Genomic DNA, 27,547 nt, shown 5'->3' on the forward strand with positions numbered 1-27,547 from the left:
GCAGCCAGGGGATAGGGAGCGGGGCGGTGGGGTGGATGGGGCAGGGATCCCCGGGGGGAGGGAGGGCGGGCGTCAGGGGGCAAGCAGCAGGGGGGAGGGATAGGGGGCGGGGCCCAGCCTCCCCCAACCAGCCCTCCATACAATTTCCGAAACCCAATGCGGCCCTCAGGCCAAAAAGTTTGCCAGCCCCTGCCCTAGAGCCTAGCCTCTATTACACATTGGTTCTTCTGAACCAGCTCCAGGAAAATTATCCAGCATCACTCCGACACCTACTTTTAGGGGATGTCGTCTTGAAGCACAGACTCTCCCAGCCTAGCAAAACTTTAAATCAACTAATTATCTTGTCTCTATGTACTGGCAATGCATTCCTGGTTCTTCACTAGCCATTTCTTATACTACTAACTTTAATACCAAACTGCACCCGACTGGTCTCTATGGGATAGCACAGAATTAACAATTAAGTCAACTGACCAGTCCAGTACCTTCAGAGACCCTGAGGGTTTTTGTTTTGATTTGTTTTGTTTTTGTTTTTTAAGGTAAATTGCTAAATTCACAAAATAGAACATTCACCTATGAATTGGTATCATAAGAAGAATCCTCAAAACATGTTAAGCTAAAAAGCATTTTTAAAAACCCTTACTGGTAGCTGTATCACTCCAGACAACATAATTTAAACTAAATTACTTTAATGGAAAACTCATGGTACTATTTCAGATACCCCAAACCCCTACCTGACAATTTGGTATTTCATAAAGACAATTTTTTTAAAAACATTATTATTCAGAGAAGTCATGGTTTACCCAAAAATCATTAGTGGTATGGTATTACTTTACCACTTTCACTTCGCTTAGCTTGCAAGGCAAAATTAGACTAGTCTTTTTCACTTTCTAGTTTTTACACATTGGGATCATGTTGTTGTGTTTGACTTCACAGCACTGCTGGAGAATAGTTCAGCAAAATTTCATATTTTTTAATGTATACTATATTAATGAGAATACCAAGTCAGGAGGTTTGGTTTTAAAAAAAAGTGTATATACATAGTCAATCTGCAATATTTGACTTCTTTATAAATAAGCGACAAATTAGATTTACCATACAATACGTAAAACAGATCAATAAAACATTTCATAAGTACATTTAGATATTCATCTTGGATCAAGATAAAAAAAAAATTTTAATGGGTGCCTCACAGTCAACTAGGGTTTAGGAGCCTGTCTTGAGAAACCCACTTTTGAAAAAAAAAATGTATCTGAGTTTTTCCAATTACCAGAAGTTTCACAAATTTGTGTGGTCCTATTTCTCTCTCAGTGGTGCATTTAGAAAAAATGTACATGAAAAAATTAAAGTTGGAGGAAATTTTGCAGGATACTGTAAAAGAGTTTATTTGCACAAATAAGCAAATTCTTAGTTTATTACAGAGATGAGCAAGCATTTTAAATGTCATGTGGCAAAACGTCCAACTGCAATTTTAAACAAGTGCTATAGAGGGAGCCAATAACCCAAAGAAAAGGCTTGTCAGGTTTGTTCCAGAGCAGTAGGCAAAATTCATCCAGGCGAACCATCTCTTTCGTCACATTTACATGTTTTCCACCAAATATTTTAATGTTTATTGCTGATAAAATAATTTTGTTTGGACTAAATAGAAAATCTACCCAGCAATTCACAAAGCCACCAAACTTTTACACAATATTTTAATCTGAGCCAGAGAAGCCTTTGCCATTGTTTTGTCTCCTTTTTAAACACAGACAACATGCCATAAAACCATCACACTATGTTGATACAAATCAGTTGATAGTTAGCATGTGAAAACTGACAATTTAAGAGAGCGATAATTCTAGTTTACAGTTTATTCATTTAAAAATAGTGTAGAATTAGTACAACCTGGAAAAGGTAAAAATTAAGATTAACAAAAAATTATCACACTAGATATCAAATCAAAAAGGGCATTTTTCTATTGAGACGTCCACATATAGCAGTTATTTCAATGAAAAGGACAGTATGATAGTCTAATCGAGAAACATAAGCAGCAAATCAAGTTAATTAACACACAAATTGTAAGAATGCCATAATTAACATGCTCTTTAAATGCAAAGAAAATAACTGGTGTGGAGATTATGGACATTTTCTAATATTTTTATGAAAGTATGCGTGACTCAGTTTACCAACTTACTTTGTATTGTTACCCATTGCGTGTGAAGGAGTTAATTTTACCTCTGGTACAGGGAAATAAGGGATGGGGTGTACACATATGTATGAACGGTCCAGATATGAATGAAGTTGCCTGGGAGATACAATAGAGGACCAACAACCGGATATTAAATGTTAATGACTGGCAGCCAAAAGAAGCAGAACAGATGGCACAAACCAGATGGCAACTTGAAACAAAGCACCTGGGGTGTCAGGACTCTGATAAGAACTCAGGTGGCTAGTGGAAGGATCCATGGGACTAGAACCCAAGTTTGAGGAGCCTGGGATGACTTACATGGCCACATTGTCACTAGGAAGGCAGGCAGAGCCACCTGCAGGGAACACTGTGGAGATTAGGTGCCACAGGAAGTACTGCCTAAAGCAGCGGTTCTCAAACTGTGGGTCGGGACCCCAAAGTGGGTCGCGACACAGATTTAATGGGGTCGCCAGAGCTGGCATTAGACTTGCTGGGGCTGAAGCTGAAGCCTGAGCCCCACTGCCCGGGGCTCAAGCCGAAGCCTGAGGTCTTCAGCCCTGAGTGGCAGGGCTCAGGTTACAGGCTTTGGGGTCCCCTGCCTTGGTCAGTGGGGCTGGGGTTCCCCCCTCGCCCCCAGATGACAGGGCTCAGGCTTCGGTCCCCCCTCCTGGGGTCATGTAGTAATTTTTTTTTTTTGACAGAAAGGGGTCATGGTGCAATGAAGTTTGAGAACCCCTGGCCTAAAGGGTTCAAAGTGATAGTACCCTGCGGCCCTCTGAGTGGTCAAGTACACTATTTAACCCTGGTGGATGCCCCAGGAAGTTATCTTGATTTCTGGCCTGCTGCAACTTTCATCCATACCTTGTCTTCTGATTGCTAATCTCGGACCCAGTCTTGACTCTTGCCTTCTGATTCCAGCCTGGTATTACCTCTGATCTCCAGTTTCTGACCCCAGCCTCACTCTGACCCTGACTCTTGCTTATTGAACTCTGCTCTAGTGATTCCTCCAACCCCTGCTCACAGGCTACTGTCATGTGGGCATCCTTGATGTTGGACCCCAGGCCAGTTATGACCATTAGGCCAGACTGCCTACAGACCGGTCCCTTACGTCCAGTGTAGAGGAAGAGACACAGAGATGAAATCCAGGCTTGGAAAAGAGGGATGGGCGACGCTGCCAATACGAACTGTGAATTAAGTTTTGCATTTCCATACTAACTTGAGAACCCTGAAACACTAATCCAGTTGACTAATAAATGCTGGCTTGTCTTGAAAAAGCTGTCTTGCATTGCTACAAATAACTACTGATTGCATCACTCCTAAAGGGGCAATGTATCTCACAGGGGTCTAAACTCACTTGGACCCACTGAAGAGCAACACTGAGCAATAAAGTGCTGACGTCCAAATGCCCAGTCCTGGAGAAGCAGAATCACAGGGCTTGCCATTGCAAAAAGCGAAGGCATCAGAACTAGCACAATACAAAGGACAGATTTAAAGTATAGTATAAAGGCAGATTTAAAGATGGAGTATAAAGGCTGGGGGCATGGAGCACCCTGTAAATCCGTGACAGAATACAATAATGGAATTCCATTAACTATTCTCCAAACTAACTTCCTGTCAAATCATACTAGATATTAACTACTGGTTCATGCAAAAATAAAATAAGGAAAAGTAGATAAAATAATAGCTGCCAATAGTTTTGAAAGACAAGATGTTTATCAAGAGTCAAACACTCTCACACCTATGCTAACATCCAGCCTCAGACATCCAGCGGGTGGTTTAACAAAAGCAGGAAGCCCAGGCTTGACATTCCTGATATTTCTAGCATTTAAAGGGGAAAAAAATCCCTCAATTTCAGGTCCACCTTTGTTGTCCATTATAAAGCAGAAAAACAAAAATGGGAGGAAAACAGGCCCAATCTGTTAATTCTTTGCAGGTCACCTTTAAACATGTGTCCGAAAAAATAGGTGATCAGAGAATATATTTAAACAAAACAAAAAAAATTCAATAGGACACATTGATACCTGACTGCAAACTCTGCAGAAGAATTTGCAAGCAATCTGCAGTTCAAGTGCAGGCAGTGCCCTCTGGTGGCATTATCTGTGTGCTGCAGCTTGTTGGTTTCAATGTGAACAGTAAGGTAGTTGAATACTTCCTCTCCTCTACCCAGCCCACCCATGACACTTCCGTCAATCAGTGCACATGTTGGACAGCCAGTGAGGAAAGGCTGTGTAGCAAATTGGTCTAGGGTCCAGAGTTCCCTTGCCTTATTCACTCACAAGTTCTGTGGAACACAGTAAGCCTGAGGTGCATTACAAGAAAAAGAGTATACTGTGGTCCTGTGATGACACTGGACTGGGTGTCAGAAGCTATGATTCTTTCTATTCCTGTCTGCCAAAGGTTTTCTGTGCGATATTAACCAAGGACCTTCATCACTCTTTGCTTCGGTTCTATATCTGGAAAGAGGATGCAGTACTTCCACCACGGTGTTATAATAATAAAGCCATCAAGATTGGCGGAGATACAGAAAACAAATATTATTTAGTGCAGCTTTTGGTTGCTGTACAAGTGAATGAAACTTGGGACCAAACACTGAACAATGGTTTTTGTTTTTTAAAGAAAGATGATTGTTGAAACAGGAATCTATCCTATCTTGTCCGCTGAATGAAGCAGGGGTCGGTCCTACAGAAAGAGTAGTATGTGATCATGTAATTAAAAGACTATCATAATACACTCACAAATACAGGCACAGTTACGGTTGTGCACGTAACCTTTACTTTGTGACTTCCAGGCTCTGAAGTGCCTCAACTATGGGACCTTGACATTCTTTAACAGTAGGGATTTTGTATAGTGTTCAGAATGTCAGGCATGAAACCATGGATATAAGAAAGACAGGAGGATAGAAGAAAATGCTGCATATTCAACTTAAAAAAAAACGAATAGTGTAGAAAAGACAACTAAGCAAACAAATCGCGCTAATAGCCTAGACTTTTTTTTTTTTTTTTTTAAACATATTACTTCAGTAGAATGTCATTCTTGGGTATGCTTTTAGGACGCTGCTTCACATACAGCAGCTATGTGTCCAAGTCCATTAGTGAGAATTTTGGTTTTGGCAATAGGTCTTTTCTAAAAGGTTTTGTTTGTTTTAACATGTTACTGTGCGTGTGCACGGGAAATCATTTTGACTACTAGTCTACTAAGACTACTCGGACACCAGGAATGGAAAAGCGGCTGATGACTCAGTAAGGGAATGTCTGATTTTAGTTTTTACATAAATAGCCATTTATTCTAGGGAATTTTGACTTTACTGATACTTAGGCTGATGTTCAGCATATTGGGCATTTTACTGTTAAACTTCACTGAAAGCAAGTATCTGTGGCAGGGGCACAATAAGGAAAAAGCAATATAAGCTGCCACTCTGGATCATATACAGACTTTGCCACTCCCAGAAATGCACAATTTCCACCTCACTGCACACTTACAGCAGTGGGACTGAAAAAAAGAGGAAACTCATGGACAACTTTTTCCTTCCTCTTTCTCCATCAAGTTGTGACCTGTAGTTTGCAAAGATGACCAGTTGTGAACACCACAGGTCCTATTTATCTTCCCTTTTGCTTCAACTTAGGCCCCCCAAAATCATTAAAAGTGGTTTGAGATTAGACAGAATTAATACTGTGTGACCAGCAGCCAAACACATTAAACCAGCATTTTAAAGTACTGTTACAGACTAGATGGTACCAAGTTTTAAACAATGCTTTGAACACACTCATTTGTGCACTGCCAGATCATCCACCCAGTCAAATTCATACAGCCAGTCAAATTTTCAGGGTTTTGCTGCAACCATTTTAGCAATGTCTGAACATTAAATAATGTTCTTTAGCCCATAAAGGTGGAGTCTACATTTCTAGCCATAAGTACGTTTGGAAATGGATAAACAATATAGCATTTCTGCTTTAACTTCCAAGACAAGCTGAACCAGGCCACCATCATTACTAGCTGCAATGAGTTTTAATTTCTTCTTCCCAACAAAAAGATGTTTGATCTTGAACCCTAGTCAGAAAAGCAGTCTACATCAGGGAAAGAAAAAAAAAAAAGCATATGGGACTATTTGGTCAAATTGATCTCAGTTATTGTCATTAGCATTAAAAATGGGAATTATTCCAGCCAAGAGAAAGATTATTTAGAGGGACATTGTCAAGATAAATCTTTTTTCATAAAATTTATTTAATAAAAGCAAAGTGTCGTGTCACTATTTTGAGCAGAAAGCACTTAAGAGTCTTCCTTGGAAAAGGAAGAAAATATATGTGAAGATAAATATTAAGTAAGTCTCCTTAGAGCCAAGAGTAGGGTTCTGTTGCAGCTGATGGCTACAGAAGGGGGGGGAGGGGGATCAATTTTTGTACTGAAAAATTAAAACGTTAAATATTAAGCAATGCCCTCAATTGTTACAAAGAATGTCTTATCTGGTACACTGGTACAGCAAATAGTAAAGCAGGAACTTTATCTCATTGCTGTTTTTAAAATATCAATGTACTGAAGTCTAAATTTTGACCTCAACTATCTGGCACTTTTACTCTCACAGTAACAACTTATCTGTAATAAACTACTGTGCAACTCACATTTTAAAAGGGCAGGAGAAGGTGAAGGCTTTAGTATAAAGTTTGAACTATTTCAAAAGGAAAAGTTTACATTAAAATGTTAAGTTTAGTCAAGATCTATTACACAAATAAAAGTTGTGTACACAGTACAATGTGTACTGACCAGAATAAAGATATGTGTTTATGTAGACACAATATTGCCTTTCAACTTGGGCTTAACCCCTTAGAATGGTGGCATTTTCCACACCTCCAGACTAACAACTTCATAAGACGTACTTCTATTGTGTTTAACCCACAGTACCCACTGAATACATCTATAATGTCCTTACATGTTCTGTCATCACAGCTAATGTCCTACATGTAAATAACTTTGATTAGTATATTAGGTTAACTGCTGCTGCCTATCTTTTGCCTGCAGCACTAGTAGTTTTAATGTCTGAGGTACACTACCATGACATACAAATAAATTTAATGCCCTTTTTAAATCCTAGGCAAAAACACTTCAAATATTTTTCAATAAAACATGTGTTACATTTTTTGGTAAAGCTCTCAGTACACTTCAGACACTATACAAATAATAGTTTCCATTTGAACTCAACTAGTTCACTGTAAGAAAACTTATTTTTGAAGCCTGAAGTCTGTGGCCTTCTTGAAGAATATCCAAGCCTGTAACATTGAACTAAACTGACAGGTAGAGCTATCAACTTGACAAGGATAGTTATTTTAATTTGTATGCAGATACATGGTTTAACACTTTAAGATGTTGTAATGTTTTGAGTGATAAGGAAGATGGTAAATTCTGTGAAAGAACTAAACTTAGGAAAAAAAGAGGTTGAATAATCATAACTATTTTAGTGAAAGATATAAACAACCAAATACACACAGGAGGATCAATTTGCCACCATCGCCCTTATGCAAAAAGGAAGAAGTTATCCAATACTCTTTTACGTTTTTTTATTTCCTTTTGGATGAATCACTGCTACATAATTTTTCTATGTGCACTTATGGAATGCAAGCAGGATTGTTACAGCACACACATTTAAGTAATGTCTGACAAGTGAAACATTTTGTCTAGTCTTTCATATGATCCAAATTTACCCACTTCAGAACTATGTAATAATATAAGGGGAGAAGGGCCCTGAGTAGTGAGAGAGAAAGGACAGTTGAAAGAGAATAATTATCAGGCAAGATCTGAAAACAGATTGAGTGGATGAGGTGAGAACAGCCACATGTTGGAGAAGACTTTTGTGCCAGTGGTAGAAACCTGTGATGGAACAAAGAAGGCCAGTAGTGAAAGAGATGGAAAAAAGCACCAAGGATCATGAGATAGAATTACTTCACACTATGAAGCATTTAAAAAAAACAAAAAACAAAAGGGAAATTTGTAACTAGAACCTGAAGTGAACAGGGTGATCTTATACTTTTTTTAATATGTGAGATGGCGATAAGCACAATTTTGTACATACTTACATAGATAAAGAAGCTGAAACATTTCCCCGCTCCCCGTTGTGGTGTTCTTTGTTTTTCTCACTTAACTATTTATTATTAACACTATGCTGAGAAAGTGAAAGTGTGATCCTAAGTACTCCTCAATGTCAACTGTCAAAGGTGTCACTGTTCTGTAACAGCAACTCCCATCAGGCCTGACAAATTCATTACACCCAACATACTGTTTTCATAGCATTTACCCAAAAAGGGTCATATGAGGTGCCTAATGGAAGCTTACAACATATTGATCCTCAGTCCTTGTGTGATGTACATATGGGTGACATTTAAAAAGTTGTATGTATGTATGTACTGAAAATAGGCTTTAGAACAGGGGCGAGCAAACTATTGGGCCTGAGGGCCACATCTGGGTATGGAAATTATATGGCGGGCCAGGAATGCTCACGAAATTGGGGGTTGGTGTGCAGGACAGTGTGAGGGCTCCGACTGGGGGTGCGGGCTCTGGGGTAGGGGCAGAAATAAGGAGTTCAGGGTGCTGGAGGGGGCTCTGGGTTCTGGGGTGCAGGAGGGTGGGACCGAGGGGTTCCAAGGGCGGAAGGGGGATCAGGGCTGGGGCCCTGGAGGGGGTCAAGGGTGCAGGCTCCCGGCGGCGCTTGCTGTTGCTGTTTCCAGGAGCTGCTTGATGTATGGCCCCCCTCCGGCTCCTACACAGCGACGTGGCCAGGCAGCTCTGCGCACTGACCCATCTGCAGGCGCCGCCCCTGCAGCTCCCATTGACCGCAGTTGCCGTGAGGGCGGCGCTTGTGGCGGAGGCAGCATGCAGAGCCCCCTGGCTGCTCCTATGCATAGGAGCCGGAGTGGGGACAGGATGCTGCTGCCGGGAGTCGCGAGGAGCCACGGCACACATGGAGCAGGACAAACCACAGACCCCACTCCCAGCAGGAGCTCAAGGGCCGGATTAAAACATCAGAAGGGCCAGATGCGGCCCCAGGCTGTAGTTTGGCCCACCCCTGCTTTAGAATCTGTGTCCCAGGAAGGGTTAAGCAAGCTGGTTTTGCCAGACCAAAGGGTGTGGCATCACCTGCCTCGGTTCATATGTAAATTAAGCTTTGTAAAGTAAACACAAAGGAAGCCCCATTTATATTGGAAAGTCAACAGGAAAAATCAGGTAGACGGTGGGGGCAGGGAGGTGAAACAAACAGGAGTATGGGGGAACGACACTTCAGAGCCAGCACCCCAGTAAAGAAACCACGGTGTCATCCTGACTCTGGAGACAAAAACAGTCGACTTTGGGATGTAAGGACCACCCCCCTTCAGCCTGCATTGAGGGGGTAACCGGGCTCTGCTGTTATACTCGTGAAAACAGGATCTCAACCAACCTTGGATGAAATGCTGCAAGAAAGTGCTTAGGTGAAAAACTGCTTTAGACAAGGTTAGCCTATTAAAGTTAGGTTTTAGTCTAGAAGAAGCATTATATTTTTGTTTTATTTGTAACCTGTTGTACTTATTACTCTTGCTCACCATCTCCTAAGACTTTACCTTAGTTAACAAACTTACACTTGTTTTCACTATGAATAGATTACAGTGCTGTGATATTGGAGCGTACATTCAGCTGACTCAAGCTGGTGTGCGTATACTTTTGCCCTGGGAGTAGCAAGCCAGGCAATTACCGTGGGTGTCCAGTGACAGGGGCTGGACACTACAGGGGGATACTTCTGAGAAGTTTAGGGATTGGGGTACCTGAAAGGCATAAGTAAGGGCTGGTAGAGGCCAGCGGAGAGTGCTTGAGTTGCTGGCAGCGTCACAAAGTGGATATCCAATGAACACAAGACAGACTTGCTCTTGCTGGAGGCAGGAAGGTACATGGTCACTCGTAGTGTTGGACACCGCAAGAAAGCGTCATCACATAAGGTTATAGTGAAGTTAAGATGTATGGATACCATTGTACACTATTTTGTGAATACGTTTCTTCCCTCACTACACTGATTCTGACTTTGTCAACAAGTCAGTCAGAGAAAGGATACCAAAGCCTGAAGAGGGCTCTTGCACCCTCAAAGCTACACGTAATTCAGCAACTCAAGAAATGGTGAAGAAGAATTTCCGTTGAAAAAACTCTGCTTGGAAGTATGTTTTGTTGATATCCCTGCAAGTTCCTTCCAAGCAACATCAGATTGAATCAAATGCTCTACCCACCACTGAGAAGGCATCAATAGATCTTTAACGCACTCAGAAAAAGATTATTAAGAACAGCAAGGCTTCATGCATTTTCAAAATTCATTTCGTAAGAGGACAATAATTTGCCTCACTAATCAATAAAGATATGATCAAATAGATTTTAAAGGAGAAAAACCTTCAGGTATGAGCCCAGGGAGATATAACCCATGCTATATCCACAACTATCAAGGAATTCCACTGTAACACAAAGCAGGCCTACTAAAAGCAGTGGGTGGTTTCAAGTAATTGACATGCAAGTTTCTGGGACAGTTTCAGAAAGGTATTATATACCTTTTGAAATGTTACATTAATGTTTACAACCTGTCAGAAAATAATTTCATTCATATCTTAAACTACAGGCAAAATGTGTACACATTTGCCTGTATGTGTTATTGTCCAAATATGGATGGGCCTGTAACTAAAATTGTGGCATTGTTAAAACCATCACATTACTATTTTATAGACTGCATTTGGTAATGAATTGGTAAAATGTCTTCTCTCCTGAAAGAAAACTTTTTTTTCTGAATAGTTTCACCAACACTGCAAAATTAAATTTCAGAGTTTATTTACCTCCAACTCCAACAACCTTCCAATTTAAAATGCCAACATCACAATCTTTTACCAAGAAGAGTCAACCCAAAGTACTGATGAATTAGACATGTTCATAATTTTTACAGCTTTAAAATAAAACAAAATAAAAAAAACTGGATTTTTTTCTCTGTTTTTATGTTCCAGCTTCTCCAGACCACCTTCTCTCTAGACAGAACAGCAGATTATCATTGTCCAATAAGAGATGTTTGTAGTCATGTCATTAGTACTCAAGCCTCTCTATTAGGATGGAAGACCAACAAATTCCATAGCATGTTCACCAAGGAATGTTGCCACATGGCTGGCAATTATGTGGTCACCACAAGCACTGTGGCATGATAACATTGCCACTGAGAGACAAACTGATTATCCAGCCAGACAACATTAAGGACCTACCTAAAGATTGATATGGGTGGCACTCAATCTGCCAGGGTGCTATGTCCTTTTGGATTTTCCATGATGAGGACGAAGCAGTCTCCCTTGTTCTCTCCACTGCCTCAATGAATTTTGTTGGGCCCTGCAGTAGTCTTAATGCCACTACACAGAATGTTAGTTTGACAAAACTTGTTCAGAAACCAGTATATTGCTTTGGTTGATAATTATTTTTACTGTAAAGAGAGCATAGTGGTTGTTCTGTTCTTTTTAAACTCCATTTCAATATTTAGAACTCTGGTTTCAAACATCAGGCTATTTTGTACTGAATTGGTAGGATTCTTGTGCAATGCAAATGTCAATATCCAGTTTCCTTTCCCAGGCAGTTATCCATAATGGATCTACACTAAATTAACTTTCCTAATTTAACAGTACATCCATAAAATTCAAAATACCTTTGATTCTTCCTGTCAAAGGTAGGGGCCCGGGCAGAGACAGATGCATCCTGGAGGTGAATGCCTGGCTGCGAAGATGGTGTCGCCAGGAGGGCTTTGGCTTTCTAGACCACGGGATGCTATTTGAGGAAGGACTGCTAGGCAGAGATGGCGTTCACCTTTCGAGGAGGGGAAAGACCCTATTTGGACACAGACTGGCTAACCTAGTGAGGAGGGCTTTAAACTAGGTTCGACGGGGACAGGTGAGCAAAGCCCGCAGGTAAGTGGGGAACATGGAGACCTGGGAGATGGGTCGGAAACGAGAGGGAGTGTGGGCTATATTGGCAGAGAGAAAGGAGGGTCAGGACAAAACTGGGAGGAAAGATCAAACCAGTATCTTAGATGCCTATATACAAATGCGAGAAGTATGGGTAATAAGCAGGAAGAACTGGAAGTGCTAATAAATAAATACAACTATGACATTGTTGGCATCACTGAAACTTGGTAGGATAATACACATGATTGGAATGTTGGTGTGGATGGATACAGCTTGCTCAGGAAGGATAGACAGGGGAAAAAGGGAGGAGGTGTTGCCTTATATATTAAAAATGTACACACTTGGACTGAGGTAGAGATGGACATAGGAGATGGAAGTGTTGAGAGTCTCTGGGTTAGGCTAAAAGGGGTAAAAAACAAGGGTGATGTCATGCTAGGAGTCTACTACAGGCCACCTAACCAGGTGGAAGAGGTGGATGAGGCTTTTTTTAAACAACTAACAAAATCATCCAAAGCCCAAGATTTGGTGGTGATGGGGGACTTCAACTATACGGATATATGTTGGGAAAATAACACAGCGGGGCACAGACTATCCAACAAATTCTTGGACTGCATTGCAGACAACTTTTTATTTCAAAAGGTTGAAAAAGCTACTAGGGGGGAAGCTGTTCTAGACTTGATTTTAACAAATATGGAGGAACTCGTTGAGAATTTGAAAGTAGAAGGCAGCTTGGGTGAAAGTGATCATGAAATCATAGAGTTTGCAATTCTAAGGAAGGGTAGAAGGGAGAACAGCAAAATAGAGACAATAGATTTCAGGAAGGCGGATTTTGGTAAGCTCAGAGAGCTGATAGGTAAGGTCCCATGGGAATCAAGACTGAGGGGAAAAACAACTGAGGAGAGTTGGCAGTTTTTCAAAGGGACACTATTAAGGGCCCAAAAGCAAGCTATTCCGCTGGTTAGGAAAGATAGAAAATGTGGCAAAAGACCACCTTTGCTTAACCACGAGATCTTGCATGATCTAAAAAATAAAAAGGAGTCATATAAAAAATGGAAACTGGGACAGATTACAAAGGATGAATATAGGCAAACAACACAGGAATGCAGGGGCAAGATTAGAAAGGCAAAGGCACAAAATGAGCTCAAACTAGCTACGGGAATAAAGGGAAACAAGAAGACTTTTTATCAATACATTAGAAGCAAGAGGAAGACCAAAGACAGGGTAGGCCCACTGCTTAGTGAAGAGGGAGAAACAGTAACAGGAAACTTGGAAATGGCAGAGATGCTTAATGACTTCTTTGTTTCGGTCTTCACCGAGAAGTCTGAAGGAATGCCTAACATAGTGAATGCTAATGGGAAGGGGGTAGGTTTAGCAGATAAAATAAAAAAAGAACAAGTTAAAAATCACTTAGAAAAGTTAGATGCCTGCAAGTCACCAGGGCCTGATGAAATGCATCCTAGAATACTCAAGGAGCTAATAGAGGAGGTATCTGAGCCTCTAGCTATTATCTTTGGAAAATCATGGGAGACGGGAGAGATTCCAGAAGACTGGAAAAGGGCAAATATAGTGCCCATCTATAAAAAGGGAAATAAAAACAACCCAGGAAACTACAGACCAGTTAGTTTAACTTCTGTGCCAGGGAAGATAATGGAGCAAGTAATTAAGAAAATCATCTGCAAACACTTGGAAGGTGGTAAGGTGATAGGGAACAGCCAGCATGGATTTGTAAAGAACAAATCATGTCAAACCAATCTGATAGCTTTCTTCGATAAGATAACGAGTCTTGTGGATAAGGGAGAAGCTGTGGATGTGGTATACCTAGACTTTAGTAAGGCATTTGATACGGTCTCGCATGATATTCTTATCGATAAACTAGGCAAATACAATTTAGATGGGGCTACTATAAGGTGGGTGCATAACTGGCTGGATAACCGTACTCAGAGAGTTGTTATTAATGGTTCCCAATCCTGCTGGAAAGGCATAACGAGTGGGGTTCCGCAGGGGTCTGTTTTGGGACCGGCTCTGTTCAATATCTTCATTAACGACTTAGATATTGGCATAGAAAGTACGCTTATTAAGTTTGCGGATGATACCAAACTGGGAGGGATTGCAACTGCTTTGGAGGACAGGGTCATAATTCAAAATGATCTGGACAAATTGGAGAAATGGTCTGAGTTAAACAGGATGAAGTTTAACAAAGACAAATGCAAAGTGCTCCACTTAGGAAGAAAAAATCAGTTTCACACATACAGAATGGGAAGAGACTGTCTAGGAAGGAGTACGGCAGAAAGGGATCTAGGGGTTATAGTGGACCACAAGCTAAATATGAGTCAACAGTGTGATTCTGTTGCAAAAAAAGCAAACATGATTCTGGGATGTATTAACAGGTGTGTTGTGAGCAAGACACGAGAAGTCATTCTTCCGCTCTATTCTGCTCTGGTTAGGCCTCAGCTGGAGTATTGTGTCCAGTTTTGGGCACCGCATTTCAAGAAAGATGTGGAGAAATTGGAAAGGGTCCAGAGAAGAGCAACAAGAATGATTAAAGGTCTTGAGAACATGACCTATGAAGGAAGACTGAAAGAATTGGGTTTGTTTAGTTTGGAAAAGAGTAGACTGAGAGGGGACATGATAGCAGTTTTCAGGTATCTAAAAGGGTGTCATAAGGAGGAGGGAGAAAACTTGTTCACCTTAGCCTCTAAGGATAGAACAAGAAGCAATGGGCTTAAACTGCAGCAAGGGAGGTCTAGGTTGGATATTAGGAAAAAGTTCCTAACTGTCAGGGTGGTTAAACACTGGAATAAATTGCCTAGGGAGGTTGTGGAATCTCCATCTCTGGAGATATTTAAGAGTAGGTTAGATAAATGTCTATCAGGGATGGTCTAGACAGTATTTGGTCCTGCCATGCGGGCAGGGGACTGGACTCGATGACCTCTCGAGGTCCCTTCCAGTCCTAGAATCTATGAATCTATGAAAATGGAGAATATATTTTGGGGAAGAGCCAGTGTAGAGACTTTAAGCCACAAAAGTTCCTGGGGTCTAATTTATTTCAAAGTAAATTCTGGTGAACCTTTGAAAGATCTATTCACTAAAGATACAAAGCCTAGGACAAAAGTCCTTTATTGACATTTTTCAGACAACTTCAGTGATAAAGGTTCCCTTATTTCAGACAAGTGTCAACCAGAAACTCAATGTACCTAGTATATTAGAATACAGATATTTTGGACACAGCACTTTTGACATTCAGGTTCCTTCCTGGTGACAGATCAGTCCTCTGGCATTATATAGAATATAATTACCTATAAAGCTACATCTGCTGGTAAACTTTAGATATAAAACTGTCTCTTAAATCACAAGTTCTTACCCAACTTCTTTCCCAAACCCCATATATCCTTGTATTAAAAACTGACATCCAAAAAATAAGTTAAAATTGATTTGATTAATATTTGTACTGCAGTAACTCCAGATGCTACAATTAGGATGTAAACAATAAACTAACAATCAGGACTGTAAACTAAAGCATTAATGGCTTCTGAATTGTACTTACTGGAGGCAGGCAGAGACACAATTGCTAGGGCAAACTGGACTTTTGTTAGTATGCATTTAAAATGAAACCCAGAGAAAGTAAGGTAGAAGAGGAAAGTACGTTTAGAAACAACACAATTGATATGCATGCTGATATAATGACAAAGCAAGGTGCTTACCATCTTACATAGCACCCCGCTTCCCCCCCCAAAAAACAAACAAAAGGATCAACCACAGGAAAAACTTGGAGGGGAGAAGAGGAATTTATTTATGTAGTACCCTTTATGTCTGAAGTTACTAGAACAATCTATCCTCTCTCAGTGTAGTAACCTTCGTATACTATTAAAATATTTAAAATTAGTCACCCTCTCAGTTTATAGAGCTCCTCTCACTCAACATTTAAAACATTCCTTTAAACGTACACAGACAGCAATTATGCACAACATTTCTTTGCATACAGCTTGGTCAGCATAAAGATCTTTGGCATGTTAATGGGTTTTTAGGGATTTATTAACTTGTCCGACAATAAGCCAGTCACTCTGTTTTTTGTCTGCCTTCACTGTAAATTGACATGTTTCACATCATACTCAATAATACCAATCTATAAAGAATGCATTTCTCTATTAATAGTAACTACTCCATCTGACATAACTTTGCTAAGAACTAAATTAAGTGGCAAAAAGTAGGCTTGCTTACTTAAGTAAAACGTTAAGTCTTCTGAATAAGCTTGCAAAATATATAGGTCTCCACTCAGTGTGGTCCAATGGATAGGACACTGGACAGGCAATCAGGAGACACGCATTTTATTCTTGGCTCTGCCACAGTTGTACTGCTTAACCTTGGCAAGCCATTTGACCTCTGTGGTTCAGTTTCCCCATCTATAAAACAGGATTACCACCAACCCCCTTGGGTTCTTATAAAGAGCTTTGAGATTTATGGTTGAAAACCACTTAAGATCTCATCATTTTAACATTTATATTTTCTAAACCCTATGCAAACACAACGAATCCTCACAATATTCCGTGAAGCAGATACTAGTTTACTATTCAAATTCAACATATAATAGCTTTCAATATACAATTTTAGCTTGTTTATATAGGGACTATGTTGTTGTAGGAGAACAGTTTTAAAAAACTAAGCGTCTGTAAACTATTTTAATAATATAGTTTAGCCTCCTGCTTTCTTCTTAAAATTTAAATATTCTTCTGAACAACTACAAAAGATAACAGTATGTTATGAACTTCAATGTTTATATATAGTTAGAGTTCCAGGGTGGAGGCTGTTCTTGAGACTTGAAAGGATCAGCAGCAGATTAAATAAAAATGTTATCTTATGCATCATGTTTAAAGCTACGATTTAGTCATGGAGGTCACGGAGTCCGTGACTTTACCAGACATCCGTGATTTCTTCGGCTTCAGCGGTCAGGGGCTGAAGCCAGGGCTGGAGGAAGGACTGTGCGCCCCTGCCCTGCAACTGGGGCCAGAACAGGGGCCGGGTGCCCCCCTCGCAGTTTCCCAGGGCCATGTGCCCCTCCCCCCAGGCAGGGCTTGGTGGAAGCTGCAGCTGGGCTGCGCACCCCTGCGGATCAGGGGCTGTGCGCCCCCCCCGTGGCTGTGCCCCCTGCTGTGGCCACTGGAGCTGGAACTGTGCCCCCCACCATGGCAGGGGGCTCAGCCTGTCAGTCTCCCTCCCTCCCCCAGCCATGGCACTCCATTCCTCCCCCATACCTAGCTCTGCCCCTGGTTATTTTTAGTGAAGTCACTGACAGGTCACGGGCTCCTGTGAATTTTTGTTTATTGCCTGTGACTTTTACTAAAAATAACAGTGACAAAATCTTAACTTTAATCATGTTTAAAGGAAAAAACAGTACTTGCCCTCTTAGTAAAAAAAAAAAAAAAAAAAAAAAAAAAAGAGGCCTTCCATGAACTCCCCCCCACACAGCAAAAAAGTTGTACACCAATATTGAAATCATAACCTAGTGATCCCACAAAGTGGGATTCTGGCCAGAAAAAATGACAATTAAATTGGATTAAAGTTTGCATAAAATATAAGTTGGTGAGCAACACAGAAAAGGAGTGCGTAGTACTAGGCCAAGAGGCCAGGAAGTAGGCTTACTGGCAGCACTCCTGAAATATATACAGCGCTCTTTTGAACCCAAATTTGTACAGACTTATTAATAAGTCAACTTTACAGTGAGAATTAATCAGAATCATAGGACTGGAAGAGACCTCGAGAGGTCATCTAGTCCAGTCCCCCAAATTTTTCAATCTTCCCTCTTCTTCTTGGTTAGGTGGTCTATAGTGATATGTAACGCCTCTGCTCAAATGCAAATGTAAGATCTGTAACTTGTATCATTAAGTTCTGCAACCTTTTTGCAGACTTTGTAACTTCAGGTATTGTTAGCATAGCCTTTTAAGTTTTGTAAACTTTGCAAGCTCTGTAACCTTACTACTTGTATGAACTTCCAAGCTTTGTAATATCCCATCCCTCAGAGAGAGTGTGAATGAGGGAGTGTGAACAAGGGAGTGTATGTGGGACTGGGTGGAGAGGAGCTGCAAGGAGAAAGGAGCCCAGAGACAGGAGCCAGGTGTGTCTGATATAATCTGCCCTGAGAAGGCAATCACGAAGTGCTGTAAAGAGAAGAACCACCTGGTATGCATGAAAGGAACTGGTCTGGGAATGCTTCTCGGTCATGGACACAGAAGGAAAACTCAGTGTACGTAACAGGAGCTGCCCAGTTCCAGAAAAAGGAAGCAGCCATGCACACAAGCAGCTGCTGCTCCTTGACCTGCTCAGCAGCCTGGATTCGTGACCGCAGGCGGACACACCAGAGCTACCACGCTTCGGCTTCTCGGTCTCCATGCTGTCTCCGGTAACTCTCCGTCTGTGTAAGTGTGTGGGTGCATGAGAGTACGAATGTGGTGAGTGTGCACGTGTATGAATAAGCGCCATCTCTTTTCTATCTGACCCAACAGCGGCATCGTAATAAAACTAATACAAGTGTGACCCTGGGTTGGTTTTTAGGGGAACAGAGGTAACATATAGTAGATCCCCTATCATGACACCACCCTTTTTTTTTTAAACCCCTTTTATCCTTACCCAGAGAGACTTTCAACAAGTTTGTCTTCTATTTCCATTTCAACCTAAGTCCAAGTGTATATATTTAATATCTATAATGCAACACTTCCTCCCTTTTTTCCCTGCCTGTCTTCATGAGCAAACTGTACCGTTCTATACCAATATTCCAGTGGTGTGTTATCCCACCAAGTCTCTGTGATGCAAACTATGTCATAGTTGTGTTTATTAACTTGCATTTCAAGTTCTTCCTGCTTAATCTCCATACTTCTCGCATTAGTATACAGACATCTAAGATACTGATTTAATATTATATTTGAAATCCAGAAACACTTTTTTTAGACTAACAGAAGAAACACTGTCTGGAAATAAACATTTTCTTTTATGGCTTCAAATTTACTATTTCATATATGTCAACTCTAATGGATTTGCAGTGAATAAAAAGAGTAGGTATATGCAACAAACTCTGGTTATTAGAGACTGTTTGTCTCAGACCCTGGCATCATGTCTCTTATGTCCTTCATACATTTTCCTCCCACAAGATCTCACATTCTTGCTAACAAGGATTTAAGTAACTGAGTATACCAAAGATGCAGCTAATAATTTTTACTGACTTTGTTTATACTGGGAAAGTGACCAAATCACTATGAAAGCCGTGTTTTGTATATAGCAGGATATTTCGTGTAAGGTTTTCTTCAACCCTTCTATTTCTTCCCCTTTGTCCTGTCAACTGGACAAACTTGAGAGAGAACTCAGGATTTTAGGTTCAGAGCAGCAAGGGATTGTGCCTTTACCTATGAGTATTGACAGGAGTCTGCCAGATTTTCCATTTATATCTCAATTATTCTGATTACTGACATTGTTTTTGGTCCTCTGCCTTTATCAAATTGAATATCTTGGTGCTTTCCCACAATCATGACCCAATATTACTCACTGACTCCTTTTCTTGTGAGCAAAGAAGCAGAGTATCACTGCATGTCCTCACATACTTAAGCAGGGGACATAGATGCTTCAACAGTAAATCTCACCTATCCAAGAGTTTTGAGCAGCATGCAATGATATACTCTTTGCCATTTGCACATATCTCAGACTATTCCCAATGCCCTGCATATGGACGACCAAGCCAACTTCATGGGTTTCGAAAAGACATTTCTTCATTACTGGGAACTGCAGTTTTATAAAGGCAACTTTAGTTAATTATTTTTATCATCTTTCAAAGCTAAATGTTGTGTTTCAGTAAAACTGAAAGGCTTTCCAAGGAGCGTAAGAATTCTAAGAATGGTCATTAAGACTTCCTCCCTCTCCATGGTTCAAATACACTTACAAAGTGTTCTCATTACTAGATTTAAATTTTAGGGTAGCCAATTGGGAATAAACTCCAGAATGGCCCTGCTTTTCTAAGGACACTGAGCCTTAGAGTCACATTCTCTCCTTTTATTCCTAAACTTAATGTCCCTTTACAACCCCATCCTCCATTGGCCTAAATTTGATAATTACAGCAATTACAGCCAAACTTCCAAAAACAGACAGCGGTTCTTTAATGTTGCTTTATAGCTTTTCAAGGCAACAAACACTGACTAGCAGATCCTAATCCTTTTTTTAGTTGCCCTAAATTTCTTACAAATCCCCCTTAGGCTAAAATTTTCCACCCCTGGTCTCAGCACAAGTGTTGTTTTTTCTTTTTCTTCTAAGTTGGAGCTGAATCCGTTCAGACATTTTTGAGTTACTCAAGCATGAAGACAAAATTTGCACTCATGAAAGCTCCCAGGGCTTAAACTAGAATTTTCAGACTTGGGCTGTTCCCCCACAAAGGAAAGGAAAACAATTAGTTTGAAGAAAATTCTTAGCATATCAACATAGAATTTTATGCACATGCATCTCAGAATCCTGGGTACACACAGAATTACTTTAAGCTTTAGGTTATCTTAAAGGATATGATACCAGTAGATATTTTTAAATTATATATGAAGTTACTATTATTGCAATATTAAGGCTGAGCAAGCAGGCATGCAAAGATCAGAAAATTCAGAAAGTTTCTGTTGACATTTTAACAACATTATTTATATTCCAGAAGCACATTAGTACCATCTACACATGGGAAAGATTCAGTACTTGCCCTAAAGTTAAATGTAAACCTTTCATATTACTGTTTATATTTAGCCATGGGGGGGGGGAAATCCATGTTATTCTGGATGCAAATAAATCTCAAATGCTGCTTTGAGATTTATTTGGAACACTTATCTGGATTTCAAGCTTTTAAAAAAAATATTCAAGATTTTGTTACAACGTTTGATTAAAATATCTACTGCCAGTTGTGCTGCAAGACAATGAATTAATAACTATGTAAAGAAAAACTTCCACAGGTTAGTTCATAAGTTCTTATTGTACATGTAAAAAGAGTAATGAAGTCAGCTCAGCTAAAATAGGCAACATTTCAAGATCACAGAAATTAGGAAGCTGACAAATAACAGCATGCAAAAGCACTGTGCAGTATTATCAGTTTAAATAAAAGGTCATTACCTGAAACAGTCATTTTTTTCAGTTTGCAGCAGATAAAATTATTTCATATCAAAAACACTGCTTGTGGACATTCAGTAATTATGTCATCATTACTACACCTTAGCGCAAGTTACCACAATCAGTGGGGGGTGGGAGAGGTAGGGGGGTGAAGGGTATTTCCAGTCTGCTTATGGTATGTCATCAGTAGCTACATTATAGTATTCTTCAACCATGTAGCTACTGATGACAGTAAAGTAACACACAGCAGATACTACTGAACTTTGAGGACTTGTCTACATAGAGCAGCAACGTGCACTACAGGAGATGTGATTTCTAAAGCTCATTGACATGTTGCACAATCACTGGTCTTTGCAGGCCCTGGCAGTGAACACTACAGGTCCGCTAGTGCACTTTAATGCAGTACTGTATGTTAAAATGCTCAAGGAAGTGTTTGTGTAGACCCTGGTGGTGTGTACTGATGAATCAAAGTGCAATACATCAATGTGCTTTAGAAATCACACACCCCCATAGGGTGCTTTATCCCACCACGTAGATAAGCCTTAAGGGGGGGGGGGGGGGGGACACCAAAAAAAACATTGTCTTGAAAACAGCAAAAAATTTCTTACAGTAACTGATTTAAACCTTTTTTTAAAAGGGTGGGGGGAGGAACAAATTCATATGCACATGTGTGTGTCTGTCAGCCTAAAGACAAGGGTATATAAACTTACATTTCTTTATGTTTGTCCTCTGCCAAGATTTGGTCATTTGGCTTCAGCCCATACCTTAATGGGGGAGGGGGGGGAAGGGGGGGGGGGAAAAAAACAGGAAAAAAGTTACTTTAGTTCTTAAACAGAAAATTCGTTTTCAGTTTACATTTGAAAAGTAGACAATCTTACGATCTTTGTGTACTGAAAGGCATGTCATGTATTTTAAATCAGAGAGCAATACCTGTTAACTCTAAAATGCTATCCATTTTAACACAACTAACATCACAAAGTCATGACAAGAAGTAATAACTGCCAACAAAATAATTCCCACAGGTATTGTGAAGTATCAGAGAAACTCAAACTGTATAGAAGTTTTGAGATCCCAGAGCAATTAAAAGCTTCAGGAGGGAAGTGAAGGCAGGTGTGAAGAAAAAGTACCAGCATGTAAATTCGGGCTGATTTAAGTGTTACATTACTTCATATTTTTCTGGGGAAGGAAAGCTCCAGCTGATCTGCATACATCATGACCATAAAACCCTGAAATTCTTCATGCTAAAATATGCAGTATGTATTCAGAGCCAGCTCCAGGGTTTGGGGCGCCCAAGCAACCAAAAAAAAAAAAAAAAAGCCGCGATCGCAATCTGCAGCGGCAATTCGGCAGGAGGTCCTTCGCTCGGAGCATGAGTGAGGGACCGTCCGCCGAATAGCTGGACGTGCCGCCCCTCTCCGGAGCGGCCGCCCCAAGCACCTCCTTGCCAGGCTCATGCCTGGAGCCGGCCCTGTATGTATTTATATCCAGGATTCCACAGCACTTTGTTTCATTCATAAGTCCATAGAACTAGAGGGAACCATTACTTTGTCTAGTATGATCTCCTTTATCTCAGAGGCCATTACATTTCGCCCACTTACCTCTGTATTGAACCCAATCTTACTATTAAACTGAACAGATTGAGCTCTCGTCTGTTGTCCTAAAGCATTTTCTCCAGACCTCGAATCATTTGTGGCACTTTTCTACACCCCAACATCCTTTTTTAAGCTATTGACACCAGAACTGGACACAGTGTTGTAGTATCAGTCTTACCAATGCCAGATACAGAGGTAAAAATCACAGTCCTATTCCTATACCCTCCTTTATACATTCAAGGATTCAACTGGGCCTTTTTCCTACAGCACTGGGAGCTCATGTTTAGTTCTTTATCAACTATATCCCCTAAAGCTTCTTCAGAGTCACTAATTTCCAGGAGATAGCACCACCACCCTGTAGCAATGGCCTGCATTCCTTATTCCTAGATGAATAGCTTTCCTTCTGGCTGTATTGCAATGCATTTCATTTGAATGGGCCCATTTACCAACCAATACAGATCACCTCTGTATGGCTGCCGCCATCCTCACCATTATTTACCACTCTGCCAATCTTCATGCCATGTACCAATTTTATCAGCAGTGACTTTATATTTATTTCCACATCAGTCAAAGTGTTGACTAGCATCAAGCCTAGCACTGATCCCGGTGGAACTCCACTAGCAACAGCCCCTTTTGATGATGATTCCCCATTAGCAACTACTTTTTGAGACCCATTAGCCAGTTTTAAATCCATTTAACATGTATTTTTTTGATATTGTACAGTGATTTTTTTAAAATTAGAATATCATGCAGTACTAACTTAAAATGCCTTACAAATATCTAATTTGCACCTATGCACCTTTTTCAACCAAACTTGTAACGTCAAAGAATGAAATCAGGTTTGTTTGACAAGACCTATTTTCCATGTTGACTAGAATTAATTATATTCCTATCCTCAATACTTTACCTATTGTGCAATACATTTCATATACAGGGATCACCTCATCCACCACTGAAATGTAACCCTGTCAGAGGTATAATGCAATAGCCATGCTTCACCAATAGCTCCACATAACTTTTCAGACAAGATGTGAAAAAGTAACTTATGCACTTAATACTACAGGAGTAATTCAGTTTGTGTAAGTATGTATAGTAAACAGAATTTGTCCAGGACACTGGAGCTAAACTGTCAGGAAATATATCATGGGATCTTTAATGACTGTAGGAGGGACATAACTAGTCTGGCTGTGGGCCTTCCCACTACCACAGTTTCCTTTCCATCATGCAAACAAAACATCCCACCTGGTGTTTTCACAATCCTGCTCCCCTTTTAGGTGTAATTTATGACCATTAAAAAAAAAATTATTTTATATCTACATCTACATATATCAAAATCTCTCAGCCCTCTTCCTTGTGCTCAGTTTGTCCTTTCAATTTATAAATGGGCTTTAGCCACCTCTCTAGGCTCAGAAGTCTTTCCATTCTTCTGTCAAGTTTTCCCCTTCCTTATAGGTCTCCCTCCAGGCTTTGCATCCCTTTTAGTATATGTCTACACAGAGCAACAATGTGCACTACAGGGGTGAGATTTCATAAGTTCACTTACTAACTGGTCTGTGCAGACCCTGCTGGTGTGCATTAGAAGTTCCTTAGTGCACTTTAATGTAGTGCTGTTTGAAACAGTGCTACCTTAAAGTGCATCAGCCGGGTCTACATGGACCAATTAACATGCAACACTTTAGAAATCATTCCCATTCTACGCATTACTCCACCATATAGACATGCCCTCAGAATTGGGCTTTTCACCCCATAAGTGTCTGCTCCTTACATGTCTATCTCCCCAAGGCTTTTCGCCTGCGAGTTTCACCTACACTCCTCCCTGCAAGCTCCCTCTTCAAACTCTCCAAACTAACTCAGGCTGCCCTTACTTTCCCAGAAGGGCTGTGCTGAATCACAGGCTTCCATCATGTAACCCGTGGACTCACTCTCTACACCTAGGAAAGTAGGCTACATCTAGCAAAGGTAAGGCTGAGTTTCAACCCTCTTAAAGGGCAATCAATAGGGCTATCAATCATAGTTAATGTATGCGATTAACGCAAAACAAATTAAGTGGATTAAAAAAATAGTTGTGATTAATCACAGTTTCAATCGTACTGTTAATAGAATACCAATTTAAAATTATAAACATTTTAGATGTTTTTCTACATTTTCAAATATATTGATTTCAATTACAACAGAATACAAAGTATACAGTGATCACTTTATATTATTTTTTATTACAAATATTTGCACTGTAAAAAGATAAACAAAAGAAATTGTATTTTTAATTCATCTCATACAAATACTATAGTGCAATCTCTATCATCAAAGTGCAACTTACAATCAGATTTTTTTTGTTACATAACTGTGGTCAAAAACGAAACAATGTAAAATTTTAGAGCCTGCAAGCCCACTCAGTCCTACTTCTTGTTCAGCCAATTGCTAAGACAAACAAGTCTGTTTACATTTACAAGGCGATAATGCTGCCCCCTTTTTATTTACAATGTCACCTGGAAGTAAGAACAGGTGTTTGCCTGGCACTGTTGTAGCCAGCGCTGCAAGGCATTTACATGCCATTTATGTAAACTTTCGAATGCCCCTTCATGCGTCAACTTGTAGGCTCATTGGTTGTAAGCCTCAATTGAAAAACAGCACCGCAAGCACCATTTAGACCTTGACAAAATAGAGGTGTTGATAGAGTACCAACTCTGATTAGTGCAATGTGTAGTACATGCAATATGTTGTTCTGTTGGCTATATTACATGCTACAACCAAATTTTGGACTGCTGACCCCAATCAATGATGGTGGTATATTAAGGTACAGTTCCTCATTTCAAATAGTAATTATATGCTAATCTGGGATAGTAGAACAGAGTTACTTTGATAGTCTGCATCACTGAGCAGGGCTAGCAGTCCACAATAGGGTTCCAGCAACAAAATATGGACATTTGCAAGGTTCTAGCATGAACAGGAAAACAAATGATGAATTCACCTTCCATCATGTGTGTTTATAGTTTTACTAACTATTTCGACAGGCATTCCACCCACTATAAAAATGAGCATATGAAAATAGGCCAACAATCAAGTGTTCCATTTCCTATAGGGGCCAATTGCTCCCAATTAGCAATACTTAACATGGTGAGGAAAAGTGTTTTAACTGTAACAGTTATCAATTTATGCTCTGAAGCTTGGGAGTCTTGGATCGTAACCTAGCTAGTTAAACTGCAAGTGTTATTCAGATAAGATGTGATGTATTTTTAGAATCTATGTCATTTGTTTTAAGATCCTTTAACTGAACGTTGTATAAGACTTGTTCAAATTTGAACTGTTTTGCCTTTTGTTATTAAGCGTTTTCTTATTGTTAATCAAGGGACAGTAAAAAAAACAAAAACAAAAAAAAAAGTCACTGGACTGACCTTCACCTTACTCCAAGAAAGTGAATTTACCATCCCTCTCTTAATTCAACATATATTCCCTCATTTACCGCAATGAAGGTTTTAGCTTTATGGGCAATTTAAAACTTAGCCATTACCACCATCACCCTTTAACCTATATTTTCTTCTCGGGCTTGGCTCTTCAGTGCATTTTCCTATGCAGAAACTCCTCTGCCGTAGCTACTAGGTCCCACAGCCATTTGAACCCATCCTATCCAGATTAAAGCTAACAAGGCCTATTAATCAGCATTAGTTAGCAGAGAATAATACACATGCAGGGATCCAGCTCCTGAGCCTTGGGTGACCAAACAGAAGTTTTGCATTCCTCTGCTGCTGCATTTTGCAGTTTTCAGTGAATCTTTTAAAAAGCAATATTTATTCTACATTAGTGATGAATCACAAGGGATATTCTATGATAAATTATCCAGAACAAATCACATTTAAAGCATAAAATACATTTAAATTTATGTCAGATAGTATTTTCTCCTTTCCAAGCTACCCTTTTCCTTTGAACCTCTCATGTTTTCATTACCCTTTCTTGAACACTGTATTTCCGAGGTTGTAACAAACACTTAACTCATTTTGAAAATTAAAGCGTACTGCCTTTGGTGGGCAGAGCCAAACCCTCCCTGCCTCCCTCGCCAGAAGTACCGGGGCGGGACAGGAAGTATAAAGGGAGGGCCCTGCTACTCAGCTGAATAGTAGGCAGCAGAGGAGACGAACCCCTCTGCAATGCCCAGGAACTGAATCTATGCTCTGCCACACCCTGCCCCGGAGAAGATGGACCCAGATGAAGAGTTACCGGGACTACCCGTTCTCTACCCAGAGGAACCCGAGGACTGGTGGATACCTGAGGTACCAACCCTGGGGAGGTAGGAAGTAGTCCAGGGGCAGCTGACTGGCTGGCTACAGGGCTGACCACTTCTAGGTCGGCGTGTTGCGGCTGGATCCCCACCCAACTCAGTGGCAGACCTCTCTGCCACTGCTAGGGCCCTGGGCTGGAACGTGGTGGAGTAGGGCGAGCCCATGTCCCCGTGCCACCCCAACCCCCAGGGTGGCTGACTCTCTATCTTAGGCCAGGAGGCCTGTGCTCCCTGAACAACCCTGTCAGCACCCTAGACCGCCTGCTGGGTGCTCAACCCCTTTTGGAGCCCCCGGGACTGAGTGGGCACTCACCCCTACCTGAACCCTGAGACTGTATGTGTTTGCTGGCTGCCTGAGCCCCAAGCTTAGGCTAAAGCCTCTCCCCTGCTCTGCCCTGCCCAAAGGGCCAGGGCTTATTGACTATTTATTTGCTGGCTGCCTGTGCCTGAAGCTCAGGCTAAGCCTGCTCTCCCCCAC

At 40.7% G+C, this 27,547-nt stretch overlaps 1 protein-coding gene across 3 annotated transcripts in view; it reads right to left on the minus strand.

Annotated features, from left to right (window-relative positions):
- ADK (adenosine kinase) overlaps nucleotides 1-27,547 on the minus strand; it is a 568,039-nt gene that overhangs the window by 473,824 nt on the left and 66,668 nt on the right. For all 3 annotated transcript variants that reach the window (XM_065407400.1, XM_065407398.1, XM_065407399.1), the window contains exon 3: nucleotides 21,915-21,968. In XM_065407400.1, the coding sequence (XP_065263472.1) occupies nucleotides 21,915-21,968 (54 nt within the window). The remainder of the gene's footprint in view (nucleotides 1-21,914; nucleotides 21,969-27,547) is intronic.

Source organism: Emys orbicularis, chromosome 7, assembly GCF_028017835.1.
Source record: "Emys orbicularis isolate rEmyOrb1 chromosome 7, rEmyOrb1.hap1, whole genome shotgun sequence".
Lineage (NCBI taxonomy): Eukaryota > Metazoa > Chordata > Testudines > Emydidae > Emys > Emys orbicularis.